Raw genomic sequence first — 22,630 nt, forward strand, 5'->3', positions numbered from 1 at the left:
TAAAAAACACACTGGAAGTTTCATGAGAATTTTTTTAACTTATTTTCTTTTAATCCGTTCTCTCTCTACCCCTCCTTCCTTTTTTCCCTTCCCTATGTTTAGATCATAGCTGGCATCTAAAACCAGCAAGGACACTTCTCTCCATTCAGGAACCAAGAGAAAGGCTGAGCTGGCCTGTTCCACTGGGTATCTGGAGGAATGATGGCAGAACTCTAGATCCCGAGTCACTCACCAAGCACTTCCGAGAAGGAGTACAGCACAGTGGGTAAACCCACCAGCTCAGGAGAAAGACAGTCTTGCGTTTACACCCAGCTTACACTTACTATTGTGGGTTTTAAGCTTCCGTTTCCAAATGTACAAAACTGAATGAACAAAACAGTTAAGGATAATATTAAGCAGCTGACGTTACCTATATGCCAGGTACTGTGGGAAATCCCTTCTGCGTACTACCTCATTTAATCCTCGTAAGAGTCCTATGAGGTCAGTTTTGATAAAATCCCAATTTTAAAATGAGAAAATTGAGGCTTGATGAAGCATAATCACTTGCCTAAGTCACCGGCAAAGTTAACTAGCAGTAAAGCCAGAGTTCACACCTGGGTATTTGTGTCAAAACACACCATGATATGACATAACAAGAGTATAATGGTGCAAGTTTTAAACACTATATTATCAATGCCAGGACTTCCCTAGGATCCAGTGGTTAAGACTCCGTGCTTCCAATGCAGGGGGCACAGGTTCGATCCCTGGTCGGGGAACTAAGATCCCTCATGCCTTGTGGCACAGCCAAAACATAAAAAATAATAAAATAAAATAAAATACATTAAAGTTAATTTCACCTGTTTCTTTTTTTTTTTTTTTTTCGGTACGCGGGCCTCTCACTGTTGTGGCCTCTCCCGTTGCGGAGCACAGGCTCCGGATGCGCAGGCTCAGCGGCCATGGCTCACGGGCCCAGCCGCTCCACGGCATGTGGGATCTTCCCAGACAGGGGGACGAACCCGTGTCCCCTGCATCGGCAGGCGCACTCTCAACCACTGCGCCACCAGGGAAGCCCTCACCTGTTTCTTTTTAATGTGGCTATTAGAAAACATAAAGTTACATATGCCCTACAATTGTGTCCACAATATATTTCTTTTGAACTGCAGTGATATACACCCTTTTTTCCCCGAGCCTCCAGATTCTTTTGAGTAGTTTTGCATACGTCAACCGACAAGTTAGAAGACTATTTCATTCTCAGATAATCATTCATATTAGTTCTACTTTAATGACATTCAACTTGAACCATCTCATCTTAACCAAAACTCTTCTTCTGCCTTCTTTGATGCCTTTATTGTCACCAAATCATGTTTTACCTCCAATCACCACTTCTAGTTCCTTTATCTCTCCTCTTACAAGCCTCAAACATTATCATGTATCAAGATTTTAACTGGAATTTCCCTGTCCCAAAATTTACAATACCCATAATTGCCTTCATTCAAAATGAATCTTACAAATATTAAGTAAATGAAAAAAAAAACCCAATAGTTTAATCAAAATCTCTCAACTGCCTAGTCTCAGAAAGAATGTTGTATTAGTGATCCTGCTGAAAACAAGGGAAACACATTGTAAATTTATTCGATTTGTGGTATAGGTAAAAATACAAAATTTAAAGACTCAGGTTGTGGCCCACAATGAAAAAAGGAACAAAGACTGAGCACTTATAAAACCTATGATGTAGAGCAATAAATAATTACACAGCATCAATAAAATTTAATCTGCCCAGTGAACATAACGTGGAGACAACAAAGTAAAACCATTATAACTTAACTGTTAAAAGTATTTTTTAAATACTTACTTTTTCATTAGAATCATATCCCACTGAACAGAGACTACGAGACACCACTAAATGCTGTCTTGAATAATGTGGAACATGCTATCAAAAGAAAAAAAAGAAAGTGAAATAAACTACAGATACTTGAATGAACTTTATTTTTCAAGTTCATTCATTTTCAAGTTTATTTTCAAGTAAATATTTTTCAGGGTAATTCTTCCAGTATGCTTCTAGCTACAGTGTTTCATCAATCAATATATGTAGTTCTAAGCAACATACCATAACTATAGAAGGTAAATCATAACTAGACACATCCCCTTGGCACACATGAGGAAACCAAAGGCATCAAAACAATCTCCAGAAAAGTATAATAAGAGCCAATGGGTCAAGTAAAATTAGAAGAAAGGTCTTTCTGATCATGCAGACTGATATGGCAGGATCAGAATGTCACATACCATGCAGAACTTTATACAACATAAAACAAGTGACTTGGCATTCAAAGAGCTTCAATTTTAACAGCGGCCAGAAAATAACAAAATATTATTTTTTATTTGCTAATGTCTTAAACATGATTTCTTATTTTACTTATTCTGGTATAAACGTGGTTTGGCAAATAAAAATGAAAAGATAATACTAATAATCAAGTTCACTTCTAATTCATTACCATAAATGTTTGTGGAAAAAGTATATCTTGGGGGCTTCCCTGGTGGCGCAGTGGTTGAGAGTCCGCCTGCCGATACAGGGGATACGGGTTCGTGCCCCGGTCTGGGAAGATCCCACATGCCGTGGAGCGGCTGGGCCCGTGAGCCATTGCCGCTGAGCCTGTGCATCCGGACCCTGTGCGTCCAGAGCCTGTGCTCCGCAACGGGGGAGGCCAAAAAAGAGAGAGGCCCGCGCAACAAAAAAAAAAAAAAAAAAAAAAAAGTATATCTTAAGCCTTTAAAACGTTAAGAATAATCACTAATAAAGGTTATAGCCAAAGTTTAAGAAAATAATTTAGCCAGTAGTCACTGATGAAGGTAGACCAAGAAAAAAAAAGGCGGTGGGGGACTTCCCTGGTGGTCCAGTGGTTAAGAATCTACCTGTCAATGCAGGGGACACAGGTTCGATCCCTGGTCCGGGAAGATCCCACGTGCTGAGGGGCAACTAAGCCCGTGCGCCACAACTACTGAGCCTGTGCTCTAGAGCCCGTGAGCCGCAACTACTGAGCCCATGTGCTGCGACTACTGAAACCGCACGCCTAGAGCCCATGCTCCGCACAAAGAGAAGCCACCGCAATGAGAAGCCCACACATCTCAAGGAAGAGTAGCCCCAGCTCGCTGCAACTAAAGACCCCACGAGCAGCAACCAAGATCCAGCGCAGCCAAAAAAAAGGGGGGTGGGTGGACAGGGGCAAAAGGCAACAGGTACTACGTCGGAGAATTTTCTAATATCATAACTCAAATACGAAGCAAAAAATTTTTATAACATTTTAAAATGAAAAAGATGTATAGTTATTTTTTAGAAATATATAGCCCCAAATTACAAAATGTAATCTTTATGCAAAAGTGAATGCAGTAGATACGAAAGATACACTTTACAAAACAAAACCTACATTACCAAGTAAAAAGGAATGATGATGAACAATGAACTGAGAATGGGAAAATTGACTTTATTACTGTGTCTCTTTCACAGAACTCACTCTCATAGTCATGCAAGCATCCCTGTGAGTTCAAGAGTATTAGTCCCAATTTTAAAAATGAGAAAACTGAGTCTCAAGAATTTTAAGTTTTCAAGTCACAAGGGCTAGGCTGCAAGAGTAACAAGATTTAAGCACAGATCTATTAAAAGCATTCTGAAGTTTTTTATTTTGAGATAATACAAATAGTGGCACTTCCCACATTAACAATAACATCTGTGCAAAGATATGATTTGGGGTAAAAAACAATCTACCAAGGGGGTCTCACCACTCCTATGTGTTCAAATAAAAATTCAGTCTTCCACTGCCCTCAGCAGAGTAGCTATAATCTGCGAACTTTACTCTCATATCAAACTTAATAGGACAAATATAATACTCCCTCCCCTAAAAATCATATCTTGTGTTTACAGCCTCAGCCAATGCAGAAAGCAAACTCTAAATATCAAGAAAAGCAAAACCTACCTGGGAATTTCTCACATTTATTCCACTGCAAGGTAGCGCTAGGATATTTACACAAGAAAGTAAATAGCATACCAGCTTCCTATCAATTTTATAAAATGAAACAAAACAGTTTACAGTTTTACAAATTTTTTCTAATATCATAAGGCACATAATGTTCTGTTGTAGGAACATGTCAACATATCCTTTTACAAAAGGCAAAATCATACATGTGTCTTTAGTCACTAACAAATAAAGGGCGTAACTGATTCCTGATGGCAAAAACCAAATGTGAGTCTTCCAGAGACAAAACACAATCTGGGGTAGACATTTTAGGTATTCTAATTAGCTTTGGAGAGAGAGAATAAACAGCGATGTTTATGTCTGGGGAAGGGAACACGTCCCAGAATACCGCCTGGGAAAGAACTCTGGGAGAAGAAACCAAGGAACCTGAGTTCTAACCCTAGCTCAGCTGACATTATTTCTAGGACTTGAGCAAACCACTTTAACTCCTCCACCCTCTACTGAGAAATGACAGCTCAGATGAGTTTTCTCTAAGGTCCCTACTAACCTACACCACTATTATTCAAAAAACAAGAGCTTAGTACAGAGATTCTAACATGTGCAAGCATCGGACAATTATGAAGAATATGCAGTTAATCCAAACTGAACATGTGGGCCAAGAGGATGGTGACACGGATCTCACTGCTGAACTGGTCCGAGAGCAACAAACGCTGAGCTATTCGGTGGAAATAGAGCTAATTTCAGAGATCTGAATAAATATGAATTAAGTTTCTAGAATACCTTTGGGAATAAAAACCTCAGGACTCCATCTCATCAGATGGTCTCATGAAAAATGGACTAAGCTAAACTTGGTCCCAACAGAGCAGTTTCTAACCTAGAACAATTCAAGCTCTGAGAAATGTTTGGGTCAGCTGACTCAATGTAATACACATTTACTTTCAGGAAACTACCAATAACATAAAACTCAAAAATGTCTATACCACACAGTTCCTAAAACTAAATTAACTCTTACAAATTACACCTGACCAAAATGTAGGAGAAGAACTAGCACTACACCTAACTGATCAAATTGGGGTTTTTTAAATCTTTTTATTACTATTTTTAAATAGTTGGTTCTGAAGATCTAACAGATTATATTTTACCACCATTATCAAAAAAAGAAAGCATACAGCTTGTACACATATGAATTTGTGATAATGTGGCCCCAAAATTAAAAAAACATAGATGCCCCTAGTTAGCCAAGAAACTAGAAGTAGAAACGGTACGAGCAATCAGAACAAACTACTGAGGGAAAACAAGAGTTTGGGCCATTCCCATAGCAAGTCCAAACTGGTTTGCAGTCAGCCCCACAACGGCTCTCTTGTGTTCCTGTTTACTCCTGGCAGACCTTCATGGAAGTTCAAAGTTATAAAGAACACAAGTCAAAAATCAGATAATTTTGTAGAGCTACAACATAATTTTTTTTTTTAATACAAAGGACAAGTTAGTAGAACTCTGCTAATTTGGACCTCTACATAGCATTTTTAATGTTATTTTTCTTAAGCATATAAAAAATTGGCTACAAGCTCAGTCCAAAATTCTTTTAAGATACTTCCTAGAACAAGTGTGTTCAAAGGAGAAACTTTAATCAACTCTATTTATAAAGACTATTTAGCCTATGACAGCCAAAAGGAGAAAGGTCAGTGTATGCAAAATGACTTCCCAATAATGTACTGCATTGGTTCTCTTCTGCAAGAATAAAGATTTCCAATATTTTCCACACTTAGAAAAGAAATGCCAGCTAACAATGTGGCACGTGGGAAGTAGCACGACCTTCAGAGCCACAAGACCTGGATCAACTCTTAGCTCCACTGCTTCACAGGTATGAAACATTGAGCACATAATTTCTCTGGACTCCAGCTTCCATCTATAAAATGTACTAGATGACACCTCCCTTGCTTTCCTACAGGGCTGTTGGAAAAAAAAAAAAATCAAGCCTTTATAAATGGTAAAGCGCCAAGAAAATGGAAGATATTACACAAAAACTAAATCCAATTATGCAGCTGTAGCTTTCTTTCTTAAAATTATACCAGGCCAGGGATTCCCTGGTGGCACAGCAGTTAAGAATCCGCCTGCCAATGCAGGGGACACGGGTTCAAGCCCTGGTCCAGGAGGATCCCACATGCCGTGGAACAACTAAGCCCGTGCGCCACAACTACTGAGCCTGTGCTCTAGAGCCCGCAAGCCACAACTACTGAAGCCCACGCGCCTAGAGCCAATGTGAAGCCCACACACTGCAACGAAGAATAGCCCCCGCTCACCGCAACTACAGAAAGCCCACAGGCAGCAATGAAGACCCAACGCAGCCATAAAAAAACAAACAAACAAATAAATGAATAAATAAAACCAGGCCATTTCGGAGTTCCCATAAAAGTAATAATATAAGAGCTGTGATCTAGACTCAGATTCAGACCCCGGTTCAAATGCTGGCTCTGACATTTCTTAAACATAATTTTCCTCACATATAAACTGGGCATAAAAACTACTTATCTAGGACATAAGGCTGCCATGAGGATTAAATGAGAATGTGTAAAATGCCTAGCACAGTTTTGCATATGTTGAAGTAAGCATACGATAACTGTTAACCAAAAAAAGGGGTACAGCTTGTACACAAACTGTTCACATGCCTTCCGGCCATTGCCAACAAGGACTGCCCTTTTCTAACTAGGAGACCACCTACTTTCACATTCTGGATGTGGCCTCAGGTGGCAGCCCAAACTGGTAAATCCACTAGACTCATGTTTAAAGAAGAACTTAAACACTAATCCTGCCAAACCAAAAGTATTCCTCTTAACATAACCACAGCGGCATTCAGGTGTATAATACTAAAACAATTCTGTTGACAGGTTAATTCATTATCAGGATGCATGCTATTGGGGTTGGCCAAAAAGTTCATTCGGGTTTTACTATAAGATGTTACAGAAAACCCCGAACAAACTTATTGGCCAACCAATGCTTCAAAGAAACCATCCTCAAAATTGTGGATTAATGGAGCCATAACATGCTCTTACCAAGTAAAAGTAAATATTTGATAGTGCTTCACCTTCAAAACTTCCAGGCGAAGGTCCTCTCTTTCACATTTCACGACACAGAGCTGGGACGGACCAGCCAAATATTTCTTTCAGCATTTTAACAGAACCACAGTGACCAGAAAAAAAACCCTTTAAAAACACTGCCGGAAGTCAGGCTTTTTCACTTAAGCACAGCTTTTCCTTCACAGACATTGACTATTTAGCCTTCAGGACCTCACTTGCCATCCCAATCTTCAACTGTCTGCCAAGACCTTCTGTTACAAGCTAGGCTGAATACGTAACATTTGAGAGAGATGATCAAATCTCAAGACTCATGTCAATTACTTCTCAATAAAACTGGGGGAATAAAACTCAAGATTCTCCAGCTCTGCCTCCATAGTAAAAGCTGGAACACCAGAGAACTATATACATCAACTTTAAAACTTCCTCATTCCACTACAGCTCCCCAACCAGGCCATTCCTCCCACCCCACCTGTAGCAGATGTTGGTGTACATCCAGAACCTGTTCACCAGGCGGTGAAGGCCCCCAGTTGGTGTACTCTGGATGTACTCTGTACATGTATCCTACTCATGGCTCACACCTGCTCCCTAGTTTGCCCCATTTGCCTCAACTAGACAGGAGTTCTCCATCAAGCCTGGGAGCTACATCCCTCCCAGCCCACAGCCAATGACTGACTCACACAGGGTTCAAAAGGCTGCCCCCACCCCTCATCTCAAGGTGAGTCCAATTTAGTATTGCAATCTGTGCTTTAGTGCTGGCTGTCCAATATGGCAGCCACTAGCCACAGGCAGCTTCTGAGCACTTGAAATATGCCAGTCCAAATTCCAATGTGCTCCAAGTGTATAATACACACCAGATTTGAAGACTTAATACCAAAAACAAACAACCAAAAAAACCTTGTTAATTTTTTACATTAACATATTGAAATATTTTAAATATACTGGGTTAAATAAAGTACATTAATATTTAACCTTTTAAAAAAATTTTTAATGTGCTAGAAAATATTAAATTACATTTGCAGCTCACATTTTATGTTTATTGCACAGGGCTGAACTAGAACAGTGCTTCTCAAACCTAACTGTGCATCAGTATCACCTGGAGAAGGGTTTGTTAAAACAGATGGCTGGGCTCTAACCCCAGATTTTCAAACTTGGCAGGTCTAGGGTAGAGCTAGAAGATGTGCATTCCTAGCAAGTACCCAGGTAATGCTGCTGTCGCTGCTGTCGCCGCTGGCTGGAGTCCCCTGCTTTGAGAACCACTGCTCCAGGGCTCCCCTGTGGGATGAAACTGAATCTAGTTTCCATCTGGAGCCCCTTCCTTGCTTAGATTCTTTTCCCCTGCTCTAGCCTGCTTTCTTCATTCTTCTCAACTACTACCACCTGCACAAAATCCCTCTTCAGGCTCTGCTTCTAGGAAACCTAACCATCCCACTGCCATAGAACTGTTCTTACACACTATAACTTTCACTAAGTGCCAGATTAATAGCAACCAATGAGATGTAAACTATCACTGCATCTTTTGTAAAACAGTAGCAAAAGAGAAAAACTAAGACTCGGTGCAGCCAAATAAATAAATAAATATTTTTTTAAAAAGAAAGAAAACAGAAATAGACAAGATGCAGGCTCTGCCAACACATTAAAAGGAAGAAACTGGGTAAGAAAAATCAGTTTATATGTTGTACAATAAGTGTACAGCAGTAAACAGAGTAACAACTTCCTTCTCTCTCAGCCTCTCCACACTAAAATATGTCAGTGTAATAATCCCTCCCAACTCCAACATGAATGGTTTCCCATAAAACCAAGCACGGCCTACAGCAAGGCCCAGCATGGTCTGACTCCTACCTACCTCCCCAGCACCATCTAATCTCAACACCAGAGCCTCAGTAGGCTTTTCTCAGTTCTCCTACCTTGTCATGCCCTCTGGCCCAGGACTTTTGTACGTGCTGCTCTCTCACATATAACGTTCACCTCTTTCTTCTCTCTTTGCCTAGAAAAAAGTCACTTTGTCCTTCAAAACTTGTTTCAATTTTCACTTCCAAAGGAAAACTCCCTTACCTTAGGCATGGTTTGAGCAAGTCACATAAAACTGTGCCTCAATTTCTTCATCTGTAAATGGGGATTATATGGCTGTTGTGAGGATTGAATAAATTAATTCAAGTAGAGCACCAGAACAGTATCTAGGACACAAAGCTCAAAATCTAGACTTGGTCAAATCCCTCCATTTTATTTTCTTCTATACAGCACTAGGACCTCTCCCCTAATAGCATTTTACACTTGTCTGTCTCCTTAACAGACTAAAATTTCTAAAAGAGAAATTATATTCATTTCATAGAGATGGAACACAGGAAGTAGAGAAAGACTTGCTGGAAAAAAAAAAAAAAAACAGCTGAAAGGAAGAAGTGGAGGCCCAAAGAGATGACTTATTTAATATACCAAACTTCATCTGTGTGACTCCAAGCCCATGCCTTCCCACCACACCATGCTGCCTCCTACACATCAATAAATGCATTCAGAGTTTTGCAACTGCAAGTGATGTGGCCAAAGAAGATTAAAAGATGAAAGAACACTAAAGATTAAGAAACAATAAATTGTGTGCCCACACAAACTTTGGGTTTTCTGAGAGTGGGCATTCTAAAGCTGACACTAAGCTAATGCACCTGCAGACTTACTTTCACTTCCATGTTCAGCTGTAGCTGAACATTTCTCACCTGGGACTAAGCTCCCTCCTCTTTAAGAGTAGGATGCGCCAAATCATCTCTAACGTGTCTTCCAATTCTAAAAGTTAAATGACAATAAATCAAGTTACGTGCCTGTTTTTTTAAAAGGAAGATAACAGATGGTTTTCAGAGAAACCTTTATTTTAAATAATTTGTTCAAGTGACTTAAACTCTGTTAATAAAGTAAGTTAGGTAGTCTTCGTTTAGAAATTACAAGAGACTCCATGTTGAAGAGAAAAAGTGTTAAGAGCCACACACAAACACTCCAACATATAAGTCAAGGCTACCACCATGAAAACCCTAGAACATACGGTGCAGAGATGTGTTTAGAAGAGCACAAACATCAGGCTAACCACTACAGAGAAGAGAAAAACTCACAAGATGCATATACAGTATATAATATGATATAATACAATTAAAATAGGCTCTCAACTCAAGCAAAGGTAGTAGCAATCCTGACATCTTATGATACTTTAAAAGGTGAGACAAACTCAAAACCCTAACTCTACTTGAGCAATTTAGTGTCCCTTCAAAGCAGGAAGGAGGCAAGAGAAAATGGAAACGGTAAGGACCCTTAAAAATACACCTGGAAAGCTCAAGACAAGCCAAAACCTCATGGCCCAAGAGCAGGAGCACGGGAAATGCACGTACATTACAACCAGGTGGCTGTCAGCCGCTCCCGAGAAAGCAGAAAACTCACGCCTACAGGCTCCTTGGGCCGCTCGGCCCTCCATGATACTCCGAGTAACAGCTGGGGCGAAGGACGCCGGCTCTGCCCCGCTCCAGGGCGAACTCCGGAGGGAGAGGGAGTTAGGGGCGCGGTCCGACGCGGAACCCGGCGCCGAATGTCGCCCGGACACCTACGGAGCGCTCTACGCAGCACTAGCCACCGCCTGGCGGTGCGGGGCTGGGAGCCCAATGAGGCCCAGGCCCACGGGGAGTCCCGGCGCTCCTCACCTTCAGGGTCCATAGCGCCGCGCTCCGCAACAGTGGCTGCGGCCACCGCCGTCCACGCCGTCCTGCTGTGACCAGCGCTGCCTCCCCGACCCAAAGCCCCGCCATTGTTGCCCCTGCAGACCGGAGCTCCGCTGACCTCTCACCCCGCGGAAGGAGTCGGAGAAAGGGAGCGCCTAGAATTCGGCCAATCACGAGCCTGGGATCCGTGGCCCCGCCCCTTACTGCGGGAAGGGAGGGACCGGGAGCGGGACTCGCCCAACCGCGGGAGCCGGGAGCCTGGATGCTGGGCAAGCGCGTGCTGGGCCGCGGGGGAGGCTGGCCGAGCGGCCCGCCAGGAGCCAGCTTGGGGCTGCCGGCCCGACACTATCCCGGCAATGAGCGAGGCAGGGAGGACACGCGTGTGTTCTGGCGGCGGTTGATCCGCGCCTGCTTGGGGTAAAGCCCGTATTGCGCCAGCTTCCACTTAGCAACCCTACACGCAGTGGCCCAGCGAACGTCAGTGAGGTAACTCCGCCCCTTGACCACCCCTCAGCCCAGGGCCACCCTACAGTCTCGAGTGTCCTAAGTTCCAGGCAGGTACCCAAACTAAGATCCTGTAAGTTTGAAGGCGTAAGTTGCAAAGCGCCAAACCAAGGTAAGGTTTTGGACAAATGTGGTAACATAGAAAACGCTCTAGGTCTAGAAATCAGAGATCCCAGCTCAAGCCCTACCTCTTCTGCATATACTAACATCTGCGTGTCAGAGGGATTAGCCATAACCAAAGTCAGTTTCTGTTGCTTTCAAGTCGGCACGCTTATTAATACAACTACTAAGGGCTAGACCTTGTTAGATGCCTCAAATTTTGTCTCTTTTAATCTTTACAAGAACCCTATTGGCCTATACATTTCCCATTTTAAGAAACTGAATTTATAGAGAGGAAAAGCCACTCAGCTAGTAAGTAATGAAACTAGGGTTTGAACCCAGGTCTGGCTGTCTTCAGGGACTGGACTTTTGTTTTATTATGGACAGTTTTTAACAGACACAAAAGAGAGAAAATAGTCTTATGATCACCCAGGCACCCATCACACAGCTTAAACAAATCAACATTTTGTCAATCTTGTTTCATCTATTCCCCCTGCTTATTTTTTGCTGGAGTATTCTGAAGCAAATCTCAGACATCAGGTCCTCTCACCTATATATACGATAGCATCAGGGGCTCTCTCTTAACTATTTTGCTTCTCGTACAGAGTCACCTTGAGACAGTTAACAAAGCTAGGAATGACACAGAATGTCTTACAACATGGCAAATGCCAAAAGAGATACAAACTGTTTAAGGATAGCTGAGAGGTGACACAATGGAATTTTAAAATGTAAGCAGGAACTTGCATGACACACAATATAAAAATTTATATCAGTTTCACAGGATTTCTCACTTAGGTATCTAAGGATGGGCTCATTTCCTACCCAGGAAACCTGCTTTTCTTTTTTCTTTTTTTCTTTTCCTTCCTCCCATTTTTACCCTTTGGAGTGATTCTCCTTAGATCCTATCTGTTTTGTCTTATAGAAGTTATTTTCTTGTACGGCAGTTGTGGCAGAAACTACTTGTTCCATAATATCTATTCTCCACTCCTTTCTTTAGTAAAAGAGCTCCTGAGCTTTAGCTGAGCACATGGCCACCCAGCTAAAGGCTGCACTATCCACCCTCCCTAACAACAAGGTGTGGACATGTGATTAAGGTGTGCTTTATGGAATGTAAGAATTGTGCCCTTAAAGAGTAGAGGCATGCCTTCCATTTCCTCTTCCCTCCTTCCTGAAAGAAGACATACTGGTGGGTGCTGGAGCAACCATCTTAACTCGTGAGATAGCAGCCCCATGTTGAAAATAGCAGAGCAATAAGATAGGAGGAGCCAAGTTCCCCTACTCTGTGGAATCATCTTATCAGTCTTCTACTGCTTAATGCATGGACTGTTATGTGACAGAGAAATAAATTTTTATCTTGTTTAAATCATTGTTATTTCTGTCTTAACTATAGCAGCCAGAACTGTATCCTAATCAATTCACAAGTGAGGTACTGACAAAATGAAACCTGATATATGTGGTGATAACTTAATGGTGACCACCCCAATACAGCAAACCAGAATCTGAAAGCTGATGACCCCTGTTATGCCATGGTACCTCTTTAGTAAAATGGTTGCTTTCAAAGCCTGGGACAATATTGTTTTTGCTTTCTTTGATATAGCCTGTAATTCTAATACCGTGTTTTCAAGGGAATATAATTGCCAGTTTTGAGCTGAACAGTTCTACCTTCTCCAAGCTATGCCACACATTTTGGGATGTTTATCATCTCCAAAACCCACTTCCTGTTACCGATGTCTGAAAATAGTTGTTTCATATATTTTGTCCAATTTTCTATTTATCTATAGTGGGAGGGAACCAGCTTCTCCATCTAGAACCAGTCTGGAACCAGTTACTCTGCCTTTGCTAGAAATAATAAATCTCCTCTCAGAATTCTGAAAACATTTTACATCATCTTCTAGCTTCCAGAGTTGCTCTTGAGAAGTCAGGTGCCAATCTCCCCTGTGATCCCCCGTATCCTGTTACAAGATACTGCCCTACTGTTGCATGGTGTGCATGGAGCCGAGGGAAGCTGGGGTGTAAATCAGGGAATCATGAGCAATAAGTAGCAAGACTGCACTCCACCTAGAGACCCTGAACTTTGCGCTACATACATATATTTGGCTCTCCCTGAGTTTGGAGCACTAACAGACTAGGTAAACCGGAGTGGAAATTATGTTTCCCCAAATCCTCTGCCCTATATGGTTCCTGGTTAGAGATAACCAAGAGGACCTTGTAAGATATTTAGAAAGCAGCAGTGGGGGCTTCCCTGGTGGTGCAGTGGTTAGGAGTCCTCCTGCCATGCAGGGCGCGGGTTCGAGCCCTGGTCCAGGAAGATCCCACGTGCCACAGACCGGCTAAGCCCGCGCACCTGGAGCCCGTGCTCCGCAACGAGGGGAGCCACTGCAGTGGGAGGCCCGCGTGCCGCAGCGAGGAGTGGGCCCCACTCACCTCAACTGGAGAGAGCCCGTGCACAGTGACGAAGACCCAACGCTGCCAAAAATAATAAATAAATAAAATAAATTTTAAAAAAAAGAAAGAAAGCAGGAGTGAAGTGGCAGCCAATACTCCCAGATTATTACCGAAAGGTAAGGAACACAGTTTCCTGGAAGACCGCGTGTCCTCAGCCTCCACTCTGCATCCAGCTTGTTTTTCCCAACTGCTAGCCCTGCTGACCACCAGCAACCCCAGGCCCACCACCAGACACTTGGCTGCAGACCCCCAGAGGTAGTAGCTGTCCAGACGCAATTGCTTCTCATGACCCTTTCTGAGAGCCTTCCTCACATTCCTATCTGGCAGCCAGACATGCTTAGCTTCTCTGCTATCCCCCTTATCCAGCTTGTCCAACTTGTCTACCAATGCTTCAAGCAGGCTCTTGTAATCACTCTTTCTCTGCCAGTAGCCTGTAGCCACTGATGAATGTGAGTATGTACTGCGGGAAGGGAAAATAACCAAAATTTTCAGGGATTACTGGACTCTAGCTCTGAACTGATGCTAATTCCTGGAAAGCCAAAATGCTATTGTATTCCCCCCGTAAAAGTAGAGTCTTATGGAGGTGTGCTTCCTTGGCTGAATCCTGACTGTTAAAACTAGTGAGAAGAGTAGTCGTGCAGAACTCTTTAAGTGATGAAGGCGTGGACTGTGGCCGAGACTTCTCGTTGTCCCCAAATACCCACCTTCCTCTTGCTTCTTTAGTAAAAGAACTCTCACAATTAGCTGGGTACATGGCCCTCAGGGAATAACTACATTTGCCAACTTCCATCACAGCAAGAGTGGCTAGGTTACTAAGTTTTGGCCAATGGGATGTAAGCAAAAGTGACATGGGTAACTTCTAGGTTGTGCCCCTAAAGGGAAGGGGCATGCCTTCCACTTTCCCTTCTCCTCTTCCCAGCTTGCCAGAATGTGGGCATAATGTTGGGGGCAAAGTTGTCATCTTAGATGATAAGAAGGAAGTCAGGCGTTGAGGAAGACAAAACAATATCCAAGGAGCTCGAAGGTGACACTATGGAGCTGCTATATCAGCCCTGGAAGGTTTTGCTCAGATTTTTATGCAAAAGAGAAAAACACTGTATCTTATTTAAGTTACTGTGTTTTGTTTTGCCTTTGTTAACAGTAGCCGAATGTGTACCCTAACTAATAGAACACAACTCTATGCCTTTGCCCTCTCCACTTAAAGTTACAGATTGTACTCAATAACAACAACAAAAACAATCAAAATATAAACAGAAGACCTAAATAGACATTTCTCCAGAGAAGACATACAGATGGCCAATAGGCACATGAAAAGACGCTCGTCATTGATACTTATCAGAGAAATAAATGCAGATAAAACTATGATGAGTTATCACATCATACCAGTAAGAATGACTATTGTCAAAAAGTTTACAAATAATAAATGCTGAAGAGGGTGTCAAGAAAAGGGGACCCTCCTACAGTGTTGGTGGGAATGTAAATTGGTGCAGCCACTATGGAAAACAGTATGGAGGTTCCTTAAAAAACTAAAAATAGAGCTACTATGTGATCCAGCAACCCCACTTTGGGGTATATATTCAAAGGAAATGAAAACAGAAAATTGAAGAGATATCTGTACACCCATGTTGAAGCATTATTCACAACAGCCAAAATATAGAAACAACCTAAGTGTCCATCAACAAATGACTGAATAAAGATATGGTATATAAAGTGAAATAACCCACAGGGAGAAGGACAAATACCACATGATGTCACTTATATGTGGAATCTAAAAAATAAGAAAAAATGTCAAACTCATAGACACAGAGTAGGAAAGTGCTTTCCAGGGGCTGGGGCAGGGGAGGAAATGGGGAGAGATTGGTAACAGAGTGCAAACTTTCAGCAATAAGATGAATAAGTTCTGAGGATCTAATGTAAAACATGGTGGCTATAATTGATAACACCATATTATATAACTGAAATTTGCTAAGAGAGGAGAACTTAATTGTTCTCACCATAAAAAAAAGTTATATATATGAGGTGATGGATGTGTTAGTTACCTAGATGGGTGGAAATCCTTTCATAATGTATACATATATCAAATCACCACAATGTAGACTTTAAACATCTTACAATTTTATATGTCAATTATACCTCAATAAAGCTGAAATTTATAAATAGATAAATAAATTTAAAAATTTTTAAATACTCCTCAAAACTGTCAAGGTCATGAAAAACAAGGAAAGACAGAAACTATCACAGACCAGAGATGGCTAAGGACATATGATGCAGTGCAATATCCTGGACTGGAAACAAAAACTAAAAACTGTTAAAACTACTGAAATTCAAATAGAGTCTAGAGTTTAGTTAATAATAATGTACCAATGTTGTTTCCTTAGTTTTAACAAACGTACCATGGTAACGTAAGACATTAACATTAGGGGAAATTATGTGAGGAGTGTATGGGAACTCTGTATTTTGTCTTTACAACTTTCCTATAAATCTAAAATTATTCAAAAATAAAAAATTTATCACCATAAAAAAAGGATAATTGAAAGGTAGATAAATAGGGAGAAAATATCTGCAAACAAAGCAACTGACAAGGGATTAATCTCCAAAATATACAAACAGCTCATGCAGCTCAATATCAAAAAAACAAACAACCCAATCAAAAATTGGGCAGAAGACCTAAACAGACACTTCTCCAAAGAAGACATACAGATGGCCAAAAAGCACATGAAAAGATGCTCGACATCACTAATTATTAGAGAAATGCAAATCAAAACTACAGTGAGGGCTTCCCTGGTGGCGCAGTGGTTAAGAATCCACCTGCCAATGCAGGGGACATGGGTTCGATCCCTGGTCCAGGAAGATCCCACATGCCACGAAGCAACTAAGTCAGTGCACCACAACTACTGAGCCTGCGCTCTAGAGCCCACGAGCCACAACTACTGAGTATGCATGCCATAACTACTGAAGCCTGAGTGCCTAGAGCCCATGCTCCACAAGAGAAGGCACCACAATGAGAAGCCCACTCATCTCAATGAAGGGTAGCCCCCACTCACCACAGCTAGAGAAAGCCCACATGCAGCAACGAAGACCCAATGCAGCTGAAAATAAAATAAATAAATAAGTTTATATATTAAAAAAAAAACTACAATGAGGTATCACCTCACACCAGTCAGAATGACCATTATCAAAGTCTACAAACAATAAAGAGGGTGGAGAGGGTGTGGAGAAAAGGGAACCCTCCTGCACTGTTGGTGGGAATGTAAATTGAAACAGCCACTATGGAGAACAGTAACGAGGTTCCTTAAAAAAACTAAAAATAGAACTACCATATGACCCAGCAATCCCACTCCTAGGCATATACCCACAGAAAACCATAATTCAAAAAGATACATGCACCCCAATGTTCATTGCAGCATTATTTATAATAGCCAGGACATGGAAGCAATCTAAATGTCCATCAACAGAGGAATGGATAAAGAAGATGTGATACATATATACAATGGAGTATTACTCAGCCAAAAGATATTTGTTCAAAAAGAACAAAATAATGGCATTTGCAGCAACATGGATGGACCTAGAGATTGTCATACTGAGTGAAGTTAAGTCAGACAAAGAAAGATAAATATGATATCACATATATGGAATCTAAAAAAAGAAGGTACAAATGAACTTATTTACGAAACAGAAGTAGAATCACAGATGTAGAAAACAAACTTATGGTTACCAGGGGATAAGAGGGGGAGGAATAAATTGGAAGATTGGGACTGACACATACACACTACTATATATAAAATAGAAAACTAATAAGAACCTGCTGTATAACACAGGGAACTCTACTCAATATTCTGTAATGGCCTACATGGAAAAAGAGTCTAAAAAAATAGAGTAGGTATATGTATAACTGATTCACTTTGCTGTACCCCTGAAACTAACATAACATTGTAAATCAACTATACTCCAATAAAAATTTTTTTTTAAAAATATGTATAAAGGGCATTACCAGGGACAATTAACTAAATTTACATGTGACTGGATTAGATAATTGGGTTTTTCTATGCTAAATTTCCTGCTTTTGATCCTTGTACTGGGGTAATGTAAGAGAATGTCCTTGTTCCTAAAAATATATACTTTGAAGTATTAAAAAAAAAAAGAAAGGTAGATAAGTGGATATTCTAGGTAAAAGACTTACAAGCAGAGTGAATAGCATGTGTATGATAGTGAGCTGTGGGTCCATCAGCATGCTTTTGTATCACAAATGGTATGACTTCAGCAAAGGAAGCATTTACAGACAAAACTGAAGGAATAGGAAAGGGCCAGATCCTGAAGAGAGTAAATATTATTACTGCAGAGTTGGGGGTTTTCATCTTCGAGGCCAGAAATCACACTGTGGCACAACAATGGGCCACATATGGCACAAGGCTAAGTTTGGTTTTAGCCCTGGGTGTGTGTGTGTGTTAAATTGAGTTAGTTAAAAAAAAAAAAAAAAATTGAGTTAGTTAACTATATTCAAAATATGGCAGCTTTCACATAAAATTCCAAATTTTCTACCTCTCTTGAGAGATCAAAAGATTTAACAATGCAGGGATTCCCCAAATACACTCAAAGGCATCTCCCTTTGCCCACCAGGTCCTTTACTCATCCTCATAAGCTGCTTGTGTTTTGGGGTTTTTTTTGTTTGTTTTTAAATTTTTATTGGGGTACAGCTGATTGATAATGTTGTGTTAGTTTCCGGTATACAGCAAAGTGAATCAGTTATACATATACATATATTCACTCTTTTTTTTTTCTCTTTGTGGTACGCGGGCCTCTCACTCTTGTGGCCTCTCCCGTTGCGGAGCACAGGCTCTGGATGCACAGGCTCAGTGGCCATGGCTCACGGGCCCAGCCGCTCCACGGCATGTGGGATCTTCCTGGACCAGGGCACAAACCTGTATCCCCTGCATCGGCAGGCGGACTCTCAACCACTGCGCCACCAGGGAAGTCCTTCTTTTTTTTTTTTAGATCCTTTTCCCATATAGGCCATTACAGAGTATTGAGTAGAGTTCCCTGTGCTACACAGTAGGTCCTTATTAGTTATCTATTTTATACATAACTGTGTTTTTTATCGATGTTCTTTGAGGTAAGAAACCTGAAGCATCTTAATCCAGGAAGTGATACTGTATTTGCATTTTAGAAAGTATTGTGCATCATTCTAGAACTAGAGAAAAATATCCACATGAATAAATCTCAGATACAAGATGAAGCAAAAAACAAAACAAAAAATAAATAAAAGGAAAACAAGCTGCAGAAGAATACATACAGTTTGATACCATTTTTATAAAAGCTTTAAGATATGTGAAACAATCTCATATTATTGAAGACCACATAATAAATAATAAAGGATGAAATAATGTATGGGAATGCTGGTCTATGAATTTGAGAGACAGGTTGCCCTTCTTGAGGGAGGCTGTATTCATTTCCTAGGTCTGTCACAACAAAATACCGTAGACTGGTAGCTTAAACAACAGAGCTTTTTTTCCTCACAGTTCTGGAGGCTAGAAGTCCAAGATGAAGGTGTTGGCCAATTCAGTTTGGGGAGAGAGGTCTCTTCCTGGCTTGTAGACAGCTGCCTTCTCATTGTGTTTTCACATGGCCTTTCCTCCATGAATGTATGCACAAGGAAGAAGAGAGAGAGCTCTCTGGTGTCTCCTCTTATAAGATCACTAATCCTATCAGTTCAGGGTCCCACCCTTATGACTTCATCTAACCTTTAATTACTTCCATAAAGGTCCTGTTTCCAAATACAATCACACTGAGGGATTAGGGCTTCAACATATGAATTTGGGAGAAACCCATAACACTTTCCCATGAGGGGTCACACAGAGCATACTCTTCCCCCAGCAATGAAAATGCATATGTGCAATGTTTCTGCCCAGGGAAGACTACTAAAGACTCAGTGATCAATGTGTTTATTGGGAGGGCTAGTCATGGAGGTACTCTCTGCCTAACACATACCAAAACTCCAGATTCCCAGAAAGCAAGCAGGCATTCCACATAAATTATTGAACATTGTACATTGTTTGCACAGTCTTAGTGGGCCACCCTTATCAGTGGGGAATAGGGGGAACACTCCAAAAATCCAGCCAAAGCCAACCCTGCAAGCAGGCCCTTCTAAAGATAGTCACTTCAGGTTTGCTATGTTAAGTTATGCACACTTACCAATGACCTCCTCAGCTCTGCTTCATTGCTCCCATCTCATGAATAAAGATTACTGAGATAACCCAATTGCTAAGCACTGAAACTGGTTCAATAACTGTCAACAAATTATTTTGTTTCTAGTTTTCAATACCATTATCAATCAAGGACAATCACAGTACACTTTATGACTTAAAAAAGTCCGTGGAGATTCGTCGATGTCCTTACTGTCCAGAACATGTTCTCTCCCAAGGTAATCATTGATATACCCTTCTAAGTTAATTGTATGTCATATTTCCAGAGAGGATCCCACCCTCTTCCACTCCTGAAGTGCTGATTAACACAGCAGGTAAGCTCTCCAGTCTTATTACCATAGCCCAGATAGTTTGGCAACCATCTTAATCCTACAATGGGGGTGGAAACACTTTAAAGCATAGTCAAGGATATTTCTAGAGCGTATCCTACCTGCCTGCAACAAAATCCTGGCCAAACTGTAAAGATAGAAAAGAGAATAGAGGGCTTCCCTGGTGGCGCAGTGGTTAAGAATCCGCCTGCCAATGCAGGGGACACAGGTTTGAGCCTTGGTCAGGGAAGATCCCACATGCCGCACAGTAACTAAGCCCATGTGCCACAACTACTGAGCCTGTGCTCTAGAGCCCATGAGACACAACTACTGAGCCCGTGTGCCACAACTACTGAAGCCCATGTGCCTAGAGCCCGTGCTCTGCAACAAGAGAAGCCACCACAATGAGAAGCCCACGCACCGCAACGAAGAGTAGCCCCCGCTCGCCACAACTAGAGAAAGCCCACGCGCAGCAACAAAGACCCAACGCAGCCAAAAATAGATAAAATTAAAAAATTTTTTTAATTAATAAAAAAAACTAATTCCCCATTTTCCCCTCCCCCACCAGCCCCTGGCAACCACCATTCTACTCTGTCCCTATGAATTTGACTATTCTAGGTATCTAATGTGAGTGGAATCAATATACAATTGTATCAACAGATGTGAGTAGCTTTTCCAAAATGTCCTTCAGAACAACCCTATTCACTCTTTAAAACTCAGAAGCTTCATCTTCTGAAAGAGACATCAGAAAAAGACTGCCCTTGACAGCAGTGGAAAGGACCTTACAGGCACTATTAACAACTAACACAACAGTTAAAGTCTGTGGCTTTGATCCTTGTACCCTTGTTTGTTAATGAAGGAGAAATAAATCTCTCTTGAATCAGGAAGACTGTTCCTGCCAGAGACCTCATCCTGAGAATTCTTAGGAATCCTCCAGAAGCAGAGAACAGCCTTCACTCAAGACTATCAACAAAGTAATGATTGTGTGAAGGAGACAGCCCAAGACATGGAAAGTCAAGGAGCTGGTGCTATACATTGTTACACTTCAATCTGTATGCAAGATTTCTTAATTTTCCTAGATATTTTTCTTCACCTTTGTTGCTTTAAGATTCTGAATTGTTGATTACGTCTTAACTATGGTATCTGTAAGCAACAGTTTGCTGGAGCCAGATAGAGCCAGCTTAGGAGTATCAATTGTTAAATTGTCAGGAATCTTGCCAGACAGTTGCTAAATTCCTAGTAGTTTGAAATCAGCCTGTGGAAATATTTACACAATGGAAACCAGAAAACACTACAAATCATGGCCCCGCTCACTCCCACTCTCTCAGAGAATCTGCTGTTAAACATTTATCAACACACCACTGCCTAAAAGGCACCTATCTTGATGTTGCCCCTTGGATCCTTAGTCACTGCTAGGCATATGTCCAATACTGGCTACAATGTATCTGCTTATGACATGGCTAAAATATACAATTAAACCAACTGTTGAGTTTGTATTCACTTTCCTTTGGGGACCACCCAGCTTCTCTTGGTATCAGTTCCTAGGTATCAGTTGGTTCCCTAGGTAATTGGACTTAACCACTAAGTGACTTTTTAGATGGCAAACATCTCAGCAGGCCAGACAACAAGAAATCTGAAACTCAGGACTTCCCTAGCGGTTCACCAGTTAAGACCCTGCACTTCCATTGCAGATGGCAAGGGTTCAATCCCTGGTTGGGGAACTAAGATCCCACATGCCAAGGTGCAGCCAGAAAAAAAGAAAAAGAAAAAAAAAAGAAATCTGAAACTCTTATCACATTGTACTAGAAAGGGAGATTCCTATCTCCATCTGTGGACCTTTCATGGGTGCTAGTCTTAGCAACTAAATTTTCATGGTAACAGGGTTTTAAAAAGAAGTAAGAAACAGATGGTGTATATTCAGAGGTTATCTCACCTTTACACACCTTATGAGATTGGCACACCACTTAAGCTCAACCCTGAGCTCTTTTGCTTTAGATCTAGCTCATGATTTCTCTACTATAAATTTAGTCACTGGTGCTGGAACAATCTTGGTGAGTGACACCATCACTCAAGGCGGTGAACATTTACTTCCCATGAAAATTTTGGGCTGAAAACTAGCTGTCAGTTCCTCTCACACCTTGTTTGGCTCCAACGCAGGATGTTTCTTATTAGAGGGAGATGGGAAGATGCAGAACATTTCTCAATCTTGTCTGGGAAAGGTGGGCCGCACGGCTTGTCAGCACAAGCCTGGGCAACTCGGCACCAGCCTGTGTGTTTAATTTCTGTCATTAGAAAACTAACATTCCCACACACGTGGAGTGATCCCAGTTGTCCATTTCTAGGCACAAGCTGCCCTCACTCTGA

The 22,630-nt window shown here is 41.4% G+C and overlaps 1 protein-coding gene across 5 annotated transcripts in view; it reads right to left on the reverse strand.

Moving 5' to 3' along the window:
- PCCA (propionyl-CoA carboxylase subunit alpha) overlaps positions 1-10,882 on the reverse strand; it is a 353,831-nt gene extending 342,949 nt beyond the window's left edge. For all 5 annotated transcript variants that reach the window (XR_003791702.1, XR_003791703.1, XR_003791701.1 and 2 more), the window contains exons 1-2: positions 10,693-10,882; positions 1,832-1,909 (exon numbers count right to left, since the gene is read on the reverse strand). Coding sequence is in view for 2 of the 5 variants with exons in the window: in XM_029210010.1 (XP_029065843.1) it covers positions 1,832-1,909; positions 10,693-10,797 (183 nt within the window). In the remaining 3 variants the exon portion in view is untranslated. The remainder of the gene's footprint in view (positions 1-1,831; positions 1,910-10,692) is intronic.
- Positions 10,883-22,630: the final 11,748 nt, after the last annotated feature.

This window comes from Monodon monoceros, unplaced genomic scaffold (assembly GCF_005190385.1).
Source record: "Monodon monoceros isolate NGI ecotype Baffin Bay Population unplaced genomic scaffold, NGI_Narwhal_1 Super_Scaffold_8, whole genome shotgun sequence".
NCBI classification, from domain to species: Eukaryota; Metazoa; Chordata; class Mammalia; order Artiodactyla; family Monodontidae; genus Monodon; species Monodon monoceros.